The following is an 18,641-nucleotide window of genomic DNA, read 5'->3' on the forward strand; positions in this document are numbered from 1 at the left end:
CATCTTAGAAATGAGTATTGGGCATAATTCATCCTCACAAAACCGGCTTGTAAGGTGAGGATTGCCTCTAATATATAAACACTTAGTTAGGCAATCTCTCAACGATGTGGGACTCTTAACAGTAATTAATAAATATCATTATCATTAGTCTGAAATGGTGTGTAAAGTCATGAGTGGCAATGAATGATGTGTTCCTGGAAAATTCATGGTGGCCATTATTTCATGCTGGGTTCTAAAATTTAGTAATAGTGCACTGTAGAATTACTCCATACGGTCACTATTATAAGCAAAAATCGTCCACTTTTCAAATTCATTGAATTACTAATGTATTTGTTCTATAATATATACCAGATACATCACTTAATTTGATGAATCTGAAAAGTGATTTTTTTTTTATAATAATGACCGAAGAGAGTATTAATGAAAAAATTATTAATTTGTTGAAATATTGAAAAAGTGTGTTGTGGAGTTTGAAACTTTGGTGCAAAGTGTGGACCCATTTACTTACCTTTCATGCAAGTGAAGTTTCCTTGCCCTCTACTCAGCTTTTAGGACCCATATGATATGATGGTTTTGAAGAACCACCCATTGACCTTTGTAAAAAAGTTTCTTTCTGCTACATGCACCAACAGCCAACATGCAATAGTTACTCCAATGGTGGGAGACTTGCACATTAGGCAGGCCACAGGTGCCCTGTTCTCTTCTTGCTAACAATCTTAATTACAATTTTAGGAATTTCAGATATTTCTTCTAGAGTTCCTATGTATTATTTAATATCAAATTCTTTTTTTAATTATATTTTACTAAATTTCAATTTTATATATTTTAAATGAATGAATTAGTAATTTATTTTCTTATCTTATCATATAATGTCTCTTGTTATATGCATCTATCATGCATCCAGGGACGGATCCATGTAGGGGCTGAATGTGGCTATAGCCACACCAGAATTATTGGATAAATACGAATAACTACTAATATTATCACAAAGATGTTTTTGGCTAAGTGGTCAAGTAGTGCCCCATTTACTTTAGGGACCTGAGTTCAAGTCCTATGGGTTGTTTTTTGGCTTTTAATTTTTTTTTTTTTACAAGGAAATTGCTTTGTTGCTAGTTAACTACAAAGAATCAAGAATAAGTTGTGGTAATTTCTTTTTATAAAGGAGTGATCAATATATATATTATATACATATTAGAGAAATTAAATTATACCGGTAACATTTTAATGAGTATAAAATTTAAAGAAATTTATCGTTAAATTTAAAATTCGTATCATCTAGATGATTCATGTAAAATTCTATAGAAATTTAAAATCATTTGATATGTTATTGAAATTCACCAACAATAAAGGTTTATACGCTTTTATTGAACACTAATAATTTTAATTGATCTCAATAACATATAAAATTTTATTCTTTTACTTTTCTCTCAACTCTACAACTACAAATATGATTTCTTTGTTCGTTATTTTGTTATTTTTTTATGTGTTTTCTAGAGATAAAACTACTTCTTCAGCTAATCTGCAAGCGTGATTTTGTTGTTAACTATAAAGCTCGTGAACGTAATTTTTTTAGCCACACCAATATATCAGGTCTGGATCCGTCCCTGCATGCATCGGAACCCTTAGACTAAATTTTGATCAAATAAATACTAATATATATTAATAAAATTGGGTGGTTGAGATTAACCTAAAGTCAAATACTAACATGCAATTCTTATAACTCAATGGATGGTTTTCTAATCAAACCAAATATTATTTTACTGTTTTATTTTTCTGTAACCATATTACAGGCTTCAATTCGAACCAGTTCTCCAATATTATTGGACCCATTTATTTCTTATAAGTACTGAATTGTTCGTAAAATTTAAACAAACCAAAAAATGATTTCGTATCGAACTCAAACTAAGTTTCGAGTAGAACCAACATTTATTGAATCGAGTCGAGCTCATAAGAGTTCGACTCGACTCATTTTCAATCCTATTAAAAATTTATACAAAATATAATACTACTATAAATAATATACATGGTTAGATGTAAAATTGTTGTTTTTATTTAATTTTATCCCTGTAATAACATTCATCTCTCATTTAATTTTACATTGGAATCTGATGACATGGCAAGTTTATTATTATTATTACTACTAGTATTATTTAATTTTTTAATTAAAATTAGGCTTAATTGCATATTTGGTCTCTTATCTTTATTTTAGATTTTAAGTTGGTCTCTTATCTTTTAAAAGTTTCAAGTTGGTCCCTTATCTTTTCTGTTGGTTTCATGTTGGTCCCTCCCATCAAATTTTTCAATATTACCGTTAAATTTAGACACGTGGCAAACAAAAATCACACTTGGAAAGATGACACGTGTCCAAATTTAACGGTAATTGTGAAAAATTTGACGGGAGGGACCAACTTGAAACTTGCAGAAAAGATAAGGAAACTAACTTGAAACTTTTATAAGATAAGTGATCAACTTAAAACCTAAAATAAACATAAGAGGCTAAAAGTGTAATTAATCCTTAAAATTAAAATAGATGGAAAACTTAAATCTAGTATCGAAAATTTATAATCCATTGAACAATATCTTCGTTCCACATTGCTTTCAAACTCACTCCCATCTTAGTTTCTATGTGAGAGGGAAATAGCAAGTTAGTTTAAAAATAAAATCAAACATCTCAAAGCAACACAAAGCCAACAGTAGTAACAAACTCAAGGAAAAAATAGGAAAAAAAAAAGTAAAAGAAGAAGTAAGTGAATAAAAGATAGGGTGGAGATTTTTATTATTGTAATTCTCCTTTTTTTTACATCTACTACCTTTTTTTTTTAATTCTCTACCTTAATAAAAGGGAGTAGGCCAGCCTAACATAAAGAGGAAGAATCGTACTACCCATTCTTAAAAATAGTTTTCTAAAACAAATTTAAAATTCTCTTTATTTTGTTCTTTGGATCGGGTGTGAATTTTTTTTCGTATAGATTACTTTATTTTATTTTTTTAATAGCCAAAATCAATTATTAATTGTTAATATTAAAAAATTTCTCCTTCATCAGAATCCAGGACCTTTTACACCTGAACTCCTTAAACCCTTAACTCAAATAAGTTGAATTACCCACCCTACTTTAGATTACTTTCTATTATTGCTTGAATTGAATGGTTTAGTTTGATTGTCATTGATTTTGTTCCACACGCCCTTATTCTTAGTGTGATTTGAATTAGAATTCCCAAAACATAACACGTCATGAAATTTTTATAACTTTTACGGACCAATTTGAAAGAGAAAAACTATGTAACTGTTTGAATCTTAATATATATAAATAAAGTTATAGGACGGGTGAAGCAATTTTGCCTATCTTTTTTTTTTTGCAAAAGCAGATACAGAATCAAACAATCGAACTTAACTTAAACAATGGAAGTATGTCTTGATCGCTATAAACCTGAACTAAAGTATGAAACCTCTTACATTCAAAGGGAAAAAATAAAAATAATTAGAATCACAAGAAAGTTTCCCATGACAAAAAATTCCAACGCAGATTAAAACTTAAAAAATGTATATAAAGGGACCAAACGAGCTTAAATGGCAACTACAAACAAAGAAAGCAATTTCTTTATTTTATTGAGGCATTTGAGAGTGTGGTCCGCCTGGTTGTGCGTTCGGAGGCATCCCGGGTTGATTTCCAGACTGCAGTATATGTAAACAAAGAATCAGTTCCCTTCAAAATTGGACCTTCAACTTCCAACAACAAATCAATTAATCATGAAACGATAAATATCATGTAATATAATGGAGTCTACATATAACATATATCACAAATTAGGTCAGCATAGTAAACATTTTTTGATATAGTAGTATAATACAATAGTAACACTCAGGAAACTACCCCCTCCGTCCCACAAGCAGTCTCACAATAAGTGGGCCGTTTGTGTAAATAATTTGTCCCAAAATGAATGACCCATTTCAATTTTCAATGCAATATTAATTACTTTTTTCCAATTCTAACCTCTAATTATTACTCCTTGCATCACTCCCAGTTCAAATATTCCACTTCGCATTTATTGTAATAAACCCACCAATACTTGACAAGGGTACTTTTGTAAAAATATTATTGTCTCTCTTTCATTTATACACTTTTCTTAATTTGTGTGAAATGATCAAATGGGTCACTCATTGTGGGATGGATGGAGTATATGAAAGTAAACTCAGACCCCTTCAACAGTAAGGAAATGAGACAAATGGTAAAAGAAGAGGATCAAAATCAAAATAAGTTTCAACTTACAAGCAACTGAACTTACTAGCATGTTGTGAAAAGCAACATATTATCTTACCTGGTAAGGATTATACCCTTGCATCATGGGCATTTGTCCACCTTGTGGTCGGTTAAATGGAGCACCTTGAGGATAACTGGTATTTGGTGGCCCTTGCATGTTGTTTGGAAAACCTCCCAGAGGTGGTCCAACACTTGTAGGCAAGGATCCTGAATGCATTTGATTCATGCCCCCATAATGACCTTGTGGCATTGGAGGACCCATCTGATTCATTGAACCTTGCATCCCCTGGAGGACAAAAGGTTAATTGGTTCGGTTAAATGTGCATTTCGTAATTAGAGATACCTTATCAACCAAGCATTTCATACACAGGCCATATAATTATTTGATTAGCAAGCATTAATGCATTATACAGAGACCCTCTGAACAAATTAAGCAAAAACTTACTAAATTCATTACATGATGGTGTGAAAGAGATGGCTGACATTTTTCAATTGTGTAAAGAGTATGTAACTGTTCAATATGCAAGATATAACACTCACCTTATATTTTAAAGAAAACATAATGAGATGCAAAAATAAGGAGAAATTAAAGCATCTTAATTTTAACAGTGGCTAAGCACATGGATATTCTCTAACTTCCTTCCAAAAGATTTCCAGTTACATTTATCAGATACTGTCGAAATATGCATTATATCATGCTAATCTTGCAAGAATAGATCAACCAAAACACCCAACATCTAGACCCAAGCAAACCGCCACAAATACAATACTAAAAAAATCTAACACTTGAGGTAGGAACTGCCTCCAGATAATTTTACGATGGAAGTAAATATAAAAATCAGAATAAAAGATCTTTGTACACATACCATAGGTCCTGGGATTGACATTGGATGAGATGTAGGCGCTGGTAAAGATCCTGGCATTCCAAGTGGCATTTGGGGGGGAGGGCGGGGTAAATGTTGGTGAGGGAGCATAGGAGAATGGGAAGGGTGCTGTAGCTGTGGCATATTTGGAGGCATAGGCAAAGAACCCATCTGTTGTGGTAGTGACTGGTGTTGATGTTGTGGAATCTGCTGTGGATTCTGTTGGAATGGTTGTTGTTGGTTGGGGTTAAGAAGAGAGGGATGTGGACCTGGGGGAAGAGGAGGAGCACCCATTGCACCAGGATGGGGCTGTTTCTGCTCCCCTTGAGGCCCATCAAGCGAAGGAATAGATAAGGGCATTGCAACTCCAACACCTGGAATGGTACCCTCATTTCGAGTCAGGCCAGGGGGGGCAAATGGTCCTGGAGTTGTCGGGCCTTCAGGCATTGCAAAATTACCACCCACACGACCAGCAACAGGATTTTGCTCCGGATATCCTGAGTGATGAAAATATTCAAAAAATGTCAAATAATTTGTTAATTGCTTTTGGTTATAGGCAATGTTTCTAACTAAAGAACTACCATCCAAACTCTGTTCAGCATACAATGAAGGATTTTTAAATATTATAAACTATAGCCCAAGTTTAAAGAATAATTAAATACTGAAAGAGAGCACTTATATGGATATGCATTATCCATATTGGAGTATAGTATTGAGTAGCAACGATACATACATACTAGTACTACTAGTCTAATACATACTTCTGTAAACAGAATGAACGGTTGGGAGTTAGCTTAACTGCTACATAATGTAAAGTGAATGTACAGCTGGTAGTTATCTTTTTTTTTATGCAAACTGGTAGTCATCTTAACTTTTAGGGAGTTGTAACTAATTGTATCAGATCTATAGGTTCTGTTGATTAAGCACTCGCCTATATATATTTCGTGTTGTATTCTTCTTACATTTAGATAATCAGACACCTTAAGATTCAGTTCAATATCTCTATCTCTATATCTCTCTCTCATTCTCTTTCTACCATAAAAGGCTAATAATCCAAAAAATGTTGAACAAGAATAGCAACCTGAGATTACTAACTATAAAGTTCAATAATTAGATGACAACAATTGACAGCAGAAGATTTAGATTTTAAACTAAAGACGGAAAGGAGCATACTGCATAGTGCACCATTTCCCTTGATGAGAATAAAACATACCTTGCATGCCATTGTTATATCTATCACGGGCACTGTCGCCAGGCCTGTTTCTAGACCAAAACTTTGTTGTATGATCACTGCTACCACTGCATGAGAAAATATTAATGTCAAGACATGTAACTTGAAGTTGGTTATCACTTTCTTCATATATCTACAGATAAATTAACTAGGTTACAGAGGTTATCAAATCATCAATTGCCAAACTAACTTTTGCAAATCATCAATCGGAAGATTCAAAGACACAATTAAAACTAGATTGAAATGTACCATATAAATATGTATAGTGCTCAATGTATTAATTTTGAACTAGGAATTGACAAATTAAGCACAGGTCTCAGAAAACAAAATCACAAGTTACGCATCATTTCATAACTGAGAAAAATTGACTGTGAAGCATCATTTCATAACTGGACAGAGCTGGTTTTTGGTGTGTCCTGTATCAGCCACTGATGGAAACCACAGAAAACAGAATATATGAAACAGTAGAAATGGAATTTAGTTGCATGGTATGTGAGTACAATGGATGTGGTAACAGAAAGAAAGAGATAACCAGAGTTCTATGAACCCCTACCAGAGCTAAGCTCCTAATCCAGAGAGAACTTCTCTCCTGACAAACTCATAATAACTTCCATAATGCCTTACTCATCTCTCTACCTTTGCTTTTATAACAGAAGGTTGCCTAAAATTCAGGGAGAGCTATCTAACTCATAATCCCTTACTAACTTTTATTCTAACAGCTTCTATAACCTTCTAGAAACTGCGTGTGAATGATTTGAGCTCAATCATTGGGTCATCACAAGTACCAGACCCTATAGTATTCTATCAGACACCGGAGTGTCAGGCACCCCATTTGGGTGTCCAATTAAAAAAATTGCTCTGACACAGGTGGTTCACCATTCTAGTGGGAAGGCACCAATAAATGATAGTGTTCAAATTTTATAGTTTTTATGCAATGGTTTGCAGATCATTCTAGATATTTATAATTTTTATATCAACGTTATTTTTATTGGCTGGATTTTGCTCTAACTTTGATCAAACTTGAGACTTGCACCAATAAATAACTTCATGTAGGAAATGAAATTTATCATTCCCACGTTGAATTATGTGAGATTATGTACGCAATAATGTAAATCAAATTTCAAATAATTGTGGACTTTCAGTTTTTGATTTGCATGAAATCTCAAAATAATATAAACAAATGAATTTAATAATTGAATAGAGTGATTTAGTAGCATTTCTTCCATTTCTTTTCATTTAAGTTTATTTCACTGTCAATTTCTTTGATAACAATTGGTAAAAAGTAAAGAGAGATAAACTACACAATAAACAATTAACAGAAACCTAAAAACATTGAGCAAACAAAGCTAAGAAGGGCGGAGAGAGGAAACAAGCAAGCATAGGATAGGACTATGCACTGAGCAGCAAAATTTTGTTCACCTGCACAGAAGGTATCCAATAGGATGCCATGCAAGATCCCACACATTATTATCATGAGCTTTACAAATTTCAATTTGTGGAGTATCATGCCTGCAAAATACATAAAAAAAGTAATGATCACAAAAAACAACACATACAAAATAAGATAAATAAATGTGAAGAAAAATCATTTAAGCAAGTCCAATGAGAAAACTAAGAATATCTATTTAATATCTTGGCAATAATGCTGACTGAAAAGGGGATGAGCTGTTTTTGTGTAAACCTACACTACCTTTGGAAGCATTCTCTCATCATACATACAGGCAAAAGGACAATCAAAATTAAACTCACTGGTGCTGAATATAAAGAAAGTTTATCTTCAGGAAATAAAAAGCTGAAAATTTTCATATCATCCCAATTACCTTAAATTCAGAAGAGATTATTAAAGGTGGAAAGAAACATTGTTTAATTCATTGGCAGAGTTACAGATAGTTTGTCCCAATTTGTTTAGGGATAAATATAAATTTTAAAGTTTGTAATGATGTGTTCATTCTCAATGTATTTTTGGATTAAGATTGAGTTTAACTAACTCCAAAATTTAAGACAATGTCACAAAAGGAAAAGAAAGTATTTGATTTCTAAAACATTTTGTATTTTCGGTTTTAATTACAAAAAATGTCACTTTGTTTTCATTGTGTTTCTTGCTTTCAAAGTTTTGCGCAGGAAACATTGAAAATGATAATTAGTAGTTTAACTATTTTCTTGAAAACAGAGTGGGGTTGTTTTCGCTATTTCCTGTACAAAACTTTGATAACAAGAAACAAAGTGAGCTAGGAAACTGAAAACACAACATGAAGACCAAATCCAAACAGTCCCCAAGAGTTTCTTTGAATTGACAAAATATTATCTGTTTTTGCTTTGTATTCAATAGAAATAATAAGAAAAATCGCCTTATTTATTGTAATCTTGGTTTCAATTTTCAAATAAGTATTGGATATGGTGAAAATAGAAATTTTTTATTTTCATCATTTCAAATATAATTCATTTTTTTTTTTAAACATTCAAATATAATTCTTTGAAAGCAGAAAAAAGTGAAAACAAGGTGGCAATTTTATTTATGATCAGAGAAGAAAATTCCAAACTACGAAGCGAAAAGGAAGACTGCAATGCAAAGTGAGGAAACAAATTTACCCGACAAGCCAATGGAAGATGGAACCATCATAACTCCCACTGACAAAGTACTCTTCATGGAATGGATGCCAAGCCAAAGCTAACAAGAGAGTCAAGAATAAGTCATAAAATTCATAATCCACTAATACTTGCAGAAGGATTGGAGAAAATGGCAATTTGCCCTAAAAAACTAGCAATGTTACACTACCAAATAGCACAACAAACATATTGGAGTGAACCACCAATCAGTCCCTGAAATTGTAGGGTCATTAGCAGTTAATGAATTAGAAATTAATGAAACTTCGAAATGATCACTGAATATAAATATCTTCATTCTTCAATCATATCAGTTCTATTGGATCGGTCAACTTAACCTCTGAAATTGCTCGGCATGGACTAATATGATTGAGAACTTCCGAATTCATTGATCATTTTGAAATTTTGTAAATTTCAAGGACTAAGTTGACATCAACCTACATTTTTGGGGACTAAATTAGTGATTCAATCATTAACTATGTTCAGAGTTTTTACATGCATGCATGCAGAATATGGCCTTCTGCTAGTGCCATAGAGAATATCACACGAACTACCATAACAAACTTCACCATTTGCCTACTTAGAAATAGTGTGGCCAATACACATCACTCTGCTGAACAACCAATACATTAAAAGAAAACAAGAGAATTATTGTAATGTAACTAATTAATATGTAATAAATACAGAGAACTAATATTCCAAATTATAAGGGCTACAACACAATAAAAAGTGGCCACGACACAAGTACTCAAATAACAAATTACAACATGATCAAGACTACATTTTGACACCACTTAACAATTTTTAGATCAGGACCTAATAAAAATGCTTTTTTTATAGCAATTTGATGAAATTTAATAACTCACGTGTGTTTGGATTTCACCGAGTCCACGGTGTCACCGCGTGGTAGCTTTGAAGCTACGTATCAATGCATAAACGGGACAAGCGGTACATGTTTACTCAACGCGGTACCAAATACACAGTAAATCGATGATAGTTATAACTTGCTAGGAAATTAATCACACCAAAAAAAAAATAGGTACTACAATTAAGATGAACCTAGCCTTAAATTGAAAATCACACTTCCCACATCAATAGGAACCCCAATTCATAGAACTGCAGGTTGAATTGAAGCTTCCAGCAACTAAAAGCAATCAAACTAATCAACTCCTTCAAATCAGAACTAAGCCTAGCTTCAAGTAAATTGTAAGCCGGACATCATTCAGACTCCATTTCAGTTTTACTAGATCATGCTCGTAGCATTTCGTCACCAAGTAATAAAGCAGAAATCCAGATTTACGAACCTAATCTCGGCTAAATACATCAGATATTTTCAAAAATTCAGGATTATGCGCTCCTGTTACAGTGGAATTTTTCTCATCCAGGTAAAAAAAGACATCAAACGAGATATACAGAATCGCAGTCAGATTTTTTTTCTGATGAGCTTATATATCTTATCAGCAGTTATCATATACTATTAATTACAAGATATACTAATACCAAGGAACTGTACTATTCCTATTCAAAGAAGAAAAGAGTTCACTTACTAGTAACATCCTTCCGGTGTCCACGGAATGATTCGAGCTCCTTCATTGCCCTAATGTCATAAAGCTGCAAATCCATAGTATTTATGACAAATTAGTAACTCTGGGAGAGAGAAATGCATAATAAATCCAAATGAAAGTAACAAACAGGATTAAGTAAAAGAACAAAGTGGAGGAAAGAGGTATTGACAAAAAAACTGCAAGGGCAATAATAAAATGAAAGGACAGCAGTACAAAAAAGATACAGTGAGATTAATTGGTAGGAAAATCCAACCTCAATCAAATCTCTAAAAGGTCAGATAATCATCGAAAATAAAAAGCCAGACACAAATGTCAAAGAAAGAGGCGGGAAGTGAGAGTGAAGAATAAACTGAATGCGGCAATATAGAAAGTTGACAGTAAGATTAACTAGTAGATAAAAGTCAACTCAAATCCCTAAAAGCTTAGGCCCCGTTCGTGGTTGTTTTCTGTTTTGACATTTTCAAAAACCAAAACCAGTTTTTGTTGAGTTCTAAAATTTTCAAAAACCAAAATCAGATTTTGTTTTGAATTTTGAATTTCAGTTAGAGACAACATTTTGAATCTCTTCATCTAAATCATCCGCCAAGCTTCTAATAATGTCATCCATCACAACTATCCTACAAATTAATATTCTTTATCACTGATTCATAACTCAAATAATTTTGAAAATTTTGTTTACAATGTTTCTTGAAATTAAAAGAGATTACAAAATTGCACTAGCATGACAAAGCCAGAGACAGAGATTACAATGCTTCACAGACCCAAAAACAAACAACCAAATTACACAGCCACACACCCCACCCAAACTCCAAACTAGAACACTAGACCCCAAAGCCACTCCATCGATCAAGGTAAACTACCCAAGCCAAATCCAAAGAAATCAATACAAACTCAACTAACAACAGCACTGCAACAAGACTTAATCTCAGAAAAAGACAACCTGCGGCAGCATATCATCAAAACACCCCTACCACCTTTCAACATTAAGCACCAGTTACCTTACCACAACTAAACCGAACCATAACCGCAAACAGAACAACTCCTTATTATGCGCAATATTGGAAAATGAAAAAACAGAGACAAAATCAAAGTCTTATTTACCAAAATCAGAAACTTATTATACCCAGAATCATTGAATCGCAAACAATGTAAAAGAGGAACAAGGAAGAAAGGAACCTCACACGCAGAATAGGGAAGGACAGCAGCGGTGACGGTGACGGCGCCGGAGACAGCCGCCGGCAGCAGCAATTCAGGTACGGTGATGAACCATGGGGTAGGGATGAAGGAAGGTGGAAGGGGGAGACAAGACAACGATGGAAGAACAAATAGAGGATGAAGGCACGCGAAAAAAATGTAAAAGAGGAACAAGGAAGAAAGGAACCTCACACAGAATAGGGAAGGACAGCAGCGGCGGTGTCGGCCAGCAGCGGTACTTTAGGTACGGTGCTGAACCATGGGGTAGGGATGAAGGAAGTTGGAAGGGGGAGACAACGATGGAAGAAAACATAGAGGATGAAGGCACGCATAAAAAATGAAAACCAATAAAAAACCTATTTTTGTGGATTTTGATTTTAGGTATAAACTGTTTCCAAATGAATGGAAAACCAAATAAAACTCAATTTTACCCGAACAGGTTTTGTTTTTGAAAATGATTTTCAAAACCAAAAACCGACAACCACCCCAAACGGGACCTTAGATAATCATCCAAAATATAGAAGACAGATGCAAATGTCTACTGAGGATCTATCAATTAGTACCATGATGAGATAGTTACCAACCTTTATTATTTGATCTTTAGAAGCCGTTAACACCCAGTTTCCATTTTGATTCCATTTCACACAAAGCACAGTGTTTTTGTGTCCATGACTGCATGATACGAATATATGAATATATAAACAGAGAAATTACACAACAGACATCAGCGTTTAAGTCAATACTCACAACGAGCAAAGCTCTTTCCCGCTTTTAGCATCCCAAAGTTTCACAAGATTATCTTTTCCACCTATATCGCAAAAATATCATTGCATATTATTTCACATTATTCAATCTCAGAATCGCAGAAAATTTCATTAAACAAATATTTAAAACACCTGATACTAAGAGAGATTTTGTTGGATGCCAGTCAACACTCTTCACATCCCAACCATGGCCTGGCTGAGTTCAAATGCCACAACAATAACTCTAAGGTTAGTTCATAAAAACGGGGAATATAAAATATAAACAATATATAGATTCAAGGACTTCAAAAAATAATTTTTTGAACTAATTTTACAAGAAATTTGCATAGTCGTATTAAATTGATGGACTTCAAAATAAAAGTAAAAGTATGATATTCAGGAGGAATGATCATGGAAAATAGAAAGAAGTAAAACTTTTGAACAAAAATCTAACAATTTACAAGAGACAAGTAATAATAATAAGCTGAACAAATAAGAGACAGGAACCCCATCCTCCCATCTGGTCTATCCAGATTAGAGACAGAAAACCCATTAACGTATTTGGTCCATTCAAAGCACATTACCGGTTAATGAACACTCTTCTTGACAGCGTGCAAAATCCCAAACTTTAACTGTGGTATCATCAGAACACGAACAGAACTTCAAATCTGTCCTACAGAAACTGTTTATGAAAGAGTTACAGCACTTTTCCACTACAAGATGCTATAAAAAATAGTAAACAATATTTAAAAATAAAAAATCTACCTTAAGTCACGGACTGATTCTTTATGAGCAGATTTGTTGGCTTTAACATTATTCATGTTGTTCTGCCAATACCTAGAAAGTTGACCCACAAATATAAATACTTCTAATTAGATATGTGCCTTTAAACATAAAATCTACTTAAATATATGCAATATGAAGCCTATAAGAAAGCACACAGCATATTAAATTAAATATTTACTTTATTGCACCCCCATCATCCCCAGAGACCATCCAATTGTCATTGTGACTCCAGACCATGGATCTGATTGCTTGATCATGAGCCTGCGTGTTTCAAATCCCAACATTAACTTCTTATATTCCTAAGCTACTGATGACAACATCAAGGCAATCATTTAAGTTATGTACCTGAAGTATCATTTCAAAATTAAAAGACTGTCCATTCCAAAGTGTAAATTCCCCGGTCTGTGAGCCGGTAATAAGACGCCGACCTGTGGGAGTCCACTTTTTTGAAATATAAAAGGTGGAATAGCATCACAAAGTCAGTCAAATGCAACTCAGTGGCACATTAAATTAATTAAGAATAAATAACTACCATCTTTCTAAACTAACTCCAAGACACTATAGAAACACATGATCATGTAACTCAATATAATACACCATATAAAATTTTGTACAAAGATCTTAAAAAACATGATACAATAAAACAACACAACCATATGTTCAATAATAAATTGTATAAATCTGTCAAATAATTTGCTAAATGAAGCAGGCAGGTTGCATGATGCGTTATTGGATTGGATTAGTTATACGAAGGCGCCCAACAAAGCCCTAATGATCAACTTATGCAGGCAGATCCCTAAATGTAGGGGAGAGATTAACGTTCAAACAGAAAATGGTTAGGAAAGGTGGTTAGAGAAGAGAAAGAGTGAGAACAAATTTGTTAACACGTTCAGAGGGAAAGGAGGGTTATGTGTGTTTTAATTTAAGTTTTGGCTTATAGCTTGGGGATTGTGGCCAAAGATATTACCTTAACTGGTAGCATTTGCTCCTACTTTCTGTATTCCTTTTAACTTCTTATCAATAAGAAAGACTCCCTTTGTTAGATAGGAGTTGTTTCTGTCATTGCAATTTGCAACTTGGAATAATAGTCTAAGGATGAAGGGTTTTGGAAGGGAGGGAAGGGCTTACTTTTCTCTTTTAAATTACGGACACTATAAAATGTATTTTAAAATCAATTAAGTGTGATTGAAGTATTATATGATCATTTATCATGTTCTTTGAAAAAAAAACTAAGTATCAAATATATTTTAAAATATAGATGTAACCCTCCCAAAGAGACTGCCCCGAACCATCCAATTTTATAGGTAAACAATTTTTATAAAACACAGTCCAAGAATTGAACTGAAAGGAAAAATGTCGGTGGTAACTATTTGAATACAACAGGACTCGCATTTAATACATAATTGAAGTTTTACTAACCAAGAGACATCAATCAAACAAAATCCATGTTACTCAATCCTAGAATCATGAACGCACAAGTAATTGTATTCTCGGTTTGGTTCAGGAAATTTCTGAAGACCGTCCCTGTGAACTAATCTCCATAGACAAATTATTTCTAATGATGTACAAGGGAATGCATTTGACAGTTGGCACCAAAAACTTGCATGCATACCAGTTGTTCACAACATGGAATTATAGACTAGACTAGTACATTTGGTTTTCAAAATGCCATGTAAACTGGTTAGCAAATATGCCTCACACTCTCACCAAAATTACCAGATAATATATTGAGTAAATGTGTCATTCTCTAAAACCACTAGAATTGCGTGAAATAACTCAAATCTCAACACTCAAAATGAAAAGTTCAACTTGCCTGAAAAGATAATACCAAATTAAGGAAAATTTCCATAACAAATGCATTTATGGGGAGCATGGTTCAAATAAATCTAAGTTAGGATTTAGGAAACAAGTTAACTGGATATCTATTTTTTTTCAGACATGCAAAACAATCAGCAACAGATTTAGTGTAGGTATACACAGCTAAAACAATGTAAGTACTACTACGTCTACAAAAACAACCAAGCCTTATCCCACTAAGTGGGACCGGTTACATGGATTAAACGCCGCCATAATGTTATATCATATCCCTATCCAACTCATTAATGTACACACGACTCTATAAATTTATTTCCCAAGCATAATGAGATCAAATCAAACACAGAACAGCATCTGTTTAGAAGTGTTTGATTAGATCCAAAAAAAAAACACAACTGGCATATCTGTAAAAATGTAACTAATTATCAGCAAGCAAAATATATGTCAACCACATGTTCGCAACATTTGAATATAACATTATAACTTACAAGAACACGGTTAATAGGACATCGATTTTTATTTAGAGATGTATGAACAAATTTAGCAGTAAAGCTTGTGGATGGATTGTCTGAATAGCCAGCTGCTGGCAACATCTGCACCAAAAATAGCATAAGGTTATAACATAAGTAAAGAAAAATATCAAAAAATTACCTAGTTGTGTTACTGGAATTGAGGAAAATAGCATTTTCATATTTATTCTTAAAGACACAATATAAAAGCATTCATGTGTCAGTTACCTAAATGCTTGAACTTTTGGGACAGTTAGTTCTTAATATGGCATTGGAGCCTCATTGACTAGTGGTCTACTGTTCAACCATTTCTAACCCCATTGTTTTAAAAAGTTAAATTTCAATGAAAGGTTGGTGGTGGATCAATGCACGGGACACTTCCATGAGAGAACGTGTTGAGAACGTGTTAAAATATATAATATAAAAACCATTTGTGTGAACTCATCTTGACATGACATTTAAGGTTTTTGATAGTTGTTTCATTACACTAAATAAATAGAAAGCAAAACACAAAAGAGAAGCTCACTCACATCAATCGCCGCTGCCGGCGTAGGTTGCAGTACTGTCCTATCTCTTGAATCACGCTGCGACATGCGAATCTGAAGGAAGATTCAGATTAGCCATGAATTTCCAAGGGGGAATACACGCGGATGGAGATTTCCAACTTAACTGTGATTCAATTATTAAAGCAGTAATCATTACCTGCATATAGCGCACAACTGTGCTCGTATAATCAACTGCCTTCCGTTGAGTGAGCTTTCTCATTCTTTTTGCACCATGGATATCATTATGAACTGTAAGTAAAACCATTCGCTATTTAATTAAAATAGTCACAATATCCCAAACTATAAAAGTTCAACAAATTTAGCTAAGCTTATAGAAAATGAGGAACATATATTAATATTAATGCTTTGAACTAAAAGTGAGGGCAGAGACATTTTTCTAACATATCAAGATCTATCTCATACATTCGGTAGAAGTTAATTTTGTTCTGAATAAATAAAATAATAATTATTGAGGGGGGAAAAGTAGCAAAATCAAATATGGCTTATCCTCCGAAAGAGAGGAAACAAATATGTATTCAAAAGCAAAAGTTCAACAAAGTAGCCTGTCATGTCCATTGAACTCAATGCCTACGGAAAAAAATACTCATAAGCAAAGGACTGTACAAAAACACATTACTATTTTAAGCAAGGAAAATAAGGTTGCAAAGCATGACTCCTACTAAACCACGTGCATTAAATTATGGCAAAAATTCGACAAACTACATGTACGGCGGGTTTTAGGGAGCTTAAAAAGTTAAAACCTGTCACTCTTTGAGGTCATCTTCAACCATCTAAGGCACGCTTATACTATCGTTTTCTTAGCATGTGCTACTCCAATTTTTTCCCTAACACCTGTCCGTTCCTTATCTTATCTTTCCCTAGAATAATCCACCTCTGCATTCTCATCACAGCAATACTTATCCTTTTGCTCTCGTCACTAATCCACTGCCAAACAGTTCACTCCCACCATAGAGCATCGCCATTCATATATCCTGTCCAGAATAATTTTCCTTTGTTTTGATAAATAACTTGTTATCACAAATTACACCTAAAGCATTTTCCTAGTTCAATCACCCAAATTGAATTCTACACATAATAACACCCCCTTAATCACCCCCATTATTTTGTAAGTTATATACATCATACCTAAACATCCAACTTGTGGGACAGCACTACCCAAAGCAAAGCTCACCTCTACAATACTCCTGACTCAAATCTTACTAAAATCGTATCCCATCTACTCGATCCGTCTTACTAAGTCTACCAATTAACTGAAAACCATTTAATCGCAAACTTTCTGTCCTCAAATCAAGTTCATAACAAATTCAATACTTCACTCCACTCATCAAATAGGACAAAGTCATCCAAAAAAATCAAGACACTACTCTCGGATGTATACTATGAAGTATGTGCAATACTAAATCAATCAAATATTTATTTTAAATTAATAAATAAATAATAAAAAATTACAAACATATACACACGAGAGCAATGTATAAGCAATTACAAAAAACAACCATACGAACTAAAAATCGATACAGAAACAAACAAGTATATATGTTCTTATATTCAATTCAATTTCATTCACTTGACAATAATAAAAATAACAATCAAAATCAAAATCGAACCATCGTAATGAGGAGGAGGACCAGGGGGACCACCAGGTCCAGGATGGTGAAACTCAGGGGCGAGGTTAGTGGACGAAGCAGAAGGCTGTCGCATCATAGGCGGAGGCTGCTGAGGCATCGGCGGCGGAGGTCCACGGTGGAATTCGGGACCTGGCTGTTGTTGCTGATGGTGAAAATGTTGCTGCTGTTGTTGCTGTTGCTGTTGCTGTTGTTGTTGTTGATGTTGCTGTTGAAACTGGTGCTGGTGCTGAGGGTTATGAGGGTCATTGTACATCATTGTAAGGAACTATGGTGTGAGAAGAATGGAGATTTGGAATTGCAGAGAAAAGTGAGGAAAACCCTAAACCCCAAATTCTGGTCGGGACTGAGGCAGAACGATGAAAGCGGAGCGGGAAGAAAAGAGGGACAGAGAAAAAAAAATTAACTGCAAACGACGGCGTTTTATCAAATTTTGCTTGTTTTTGTCTTGTATAATATTTTTTTACTATTAACTCTCTCATTCCTTTGGTAAAATATAAAATCTCTAATCTTTTAATTAAAAAAAAATCTTGAATAAAAGACATTGGGTTTAATTGGCTAATAGATTCAGTTCGATTCCTAATGAAAATGATTATTAATTTTATTTTAATTATTTCACGGTCGAATTTTGATTATCGAGACCTCCTTCCACTAAGAGTTGGAGAGCTGATGCCAAAAAAAACATCTCATTTCAAATGACTCATAATTTGAAATTCTAAAGTATGACTATATCCAAAAAAAATAATCTAACAAATAATTGAATTCAGATTTATTTATTTTTTAAAGCAATTGAATTTGGATTTTATCTAATAATTTGTCTTATAGTTGGTCAAATTACTTGGTATTTTTTGTAAAATATGTTTTGCGAAAATTTATTTTAT

At 33.6% G+C, this 18,641-nt stretch overlaps 1 protein-coding gene across 2 annotated transcripts; it reads right to left on the minus strand.

Moving 5' to 3' along the window:
* Positions 1-3,367: 3,367 nt before the first annotated feature.
* Positions 3,368-18,185, minus strand: LOC123893769 (flowering time control protein FY). Of its 2 annotated transcripts, none has more exons than XM_045943566.1 (18): positions 17,743-18,185; positions 16,272-16,363; positions 16,100-16,168; positions 15,549-15,653; positions 13,591-13,686; positions 13,424-13,506; positions 13,225-13,296; positions 13,044-13,141; positions 12,613-12,672; positions 12,464-12,524; positions 12,301-12,388; positions 10,505-10,568; positions 8,943-9,021; positions 7,773-7,862; positions 6,336-6,421; positions 5,126-5,619; positions 4,318-4,545; positions 3,368-3,673 (listed from the first exon to the last, which is right to left on the minus strand). In XM_045943566.1, exons 1-18 carry the CDS (start codon positions 18,017-18,019, stop codon positions 3,605-3,607), a joined length of 2,211 nt encoding a protein of 736 aa, XP_045799522.1. In that variant the 5' UTR covers positions 18,020-18,185; the 3' UTR covers positions 3,368-3,604. The 2 variants fall into 2 exon arrangements, with proteins under 2 accessions (XP_045799522.1, XP_045799523.1); XM_045943567.1 differs by lacking the exon at positions 17,743-18,185 and adding an exon at positions 16,876-17,218.
* Between the last annotated feature and the right edge of the window lie 456 nt (positions 18,186-18,641).

Source organism: Trifolium pratense, linkage group LG7 (genome assembly GCF_020283565.1).
Source record: "Trifolium pratense cultivar HEN17-A07 linkage group LG7, ARS_RC_1.1, whole genome shotgun sequence".
Taxonomy (NCBI): domain Eukaryota; kingdom Viridiplantae; phylum Streptophyta; class Magnoliopsida; order Fabales; family Fabaceae; genus Trifolium; species Trifolium pratense.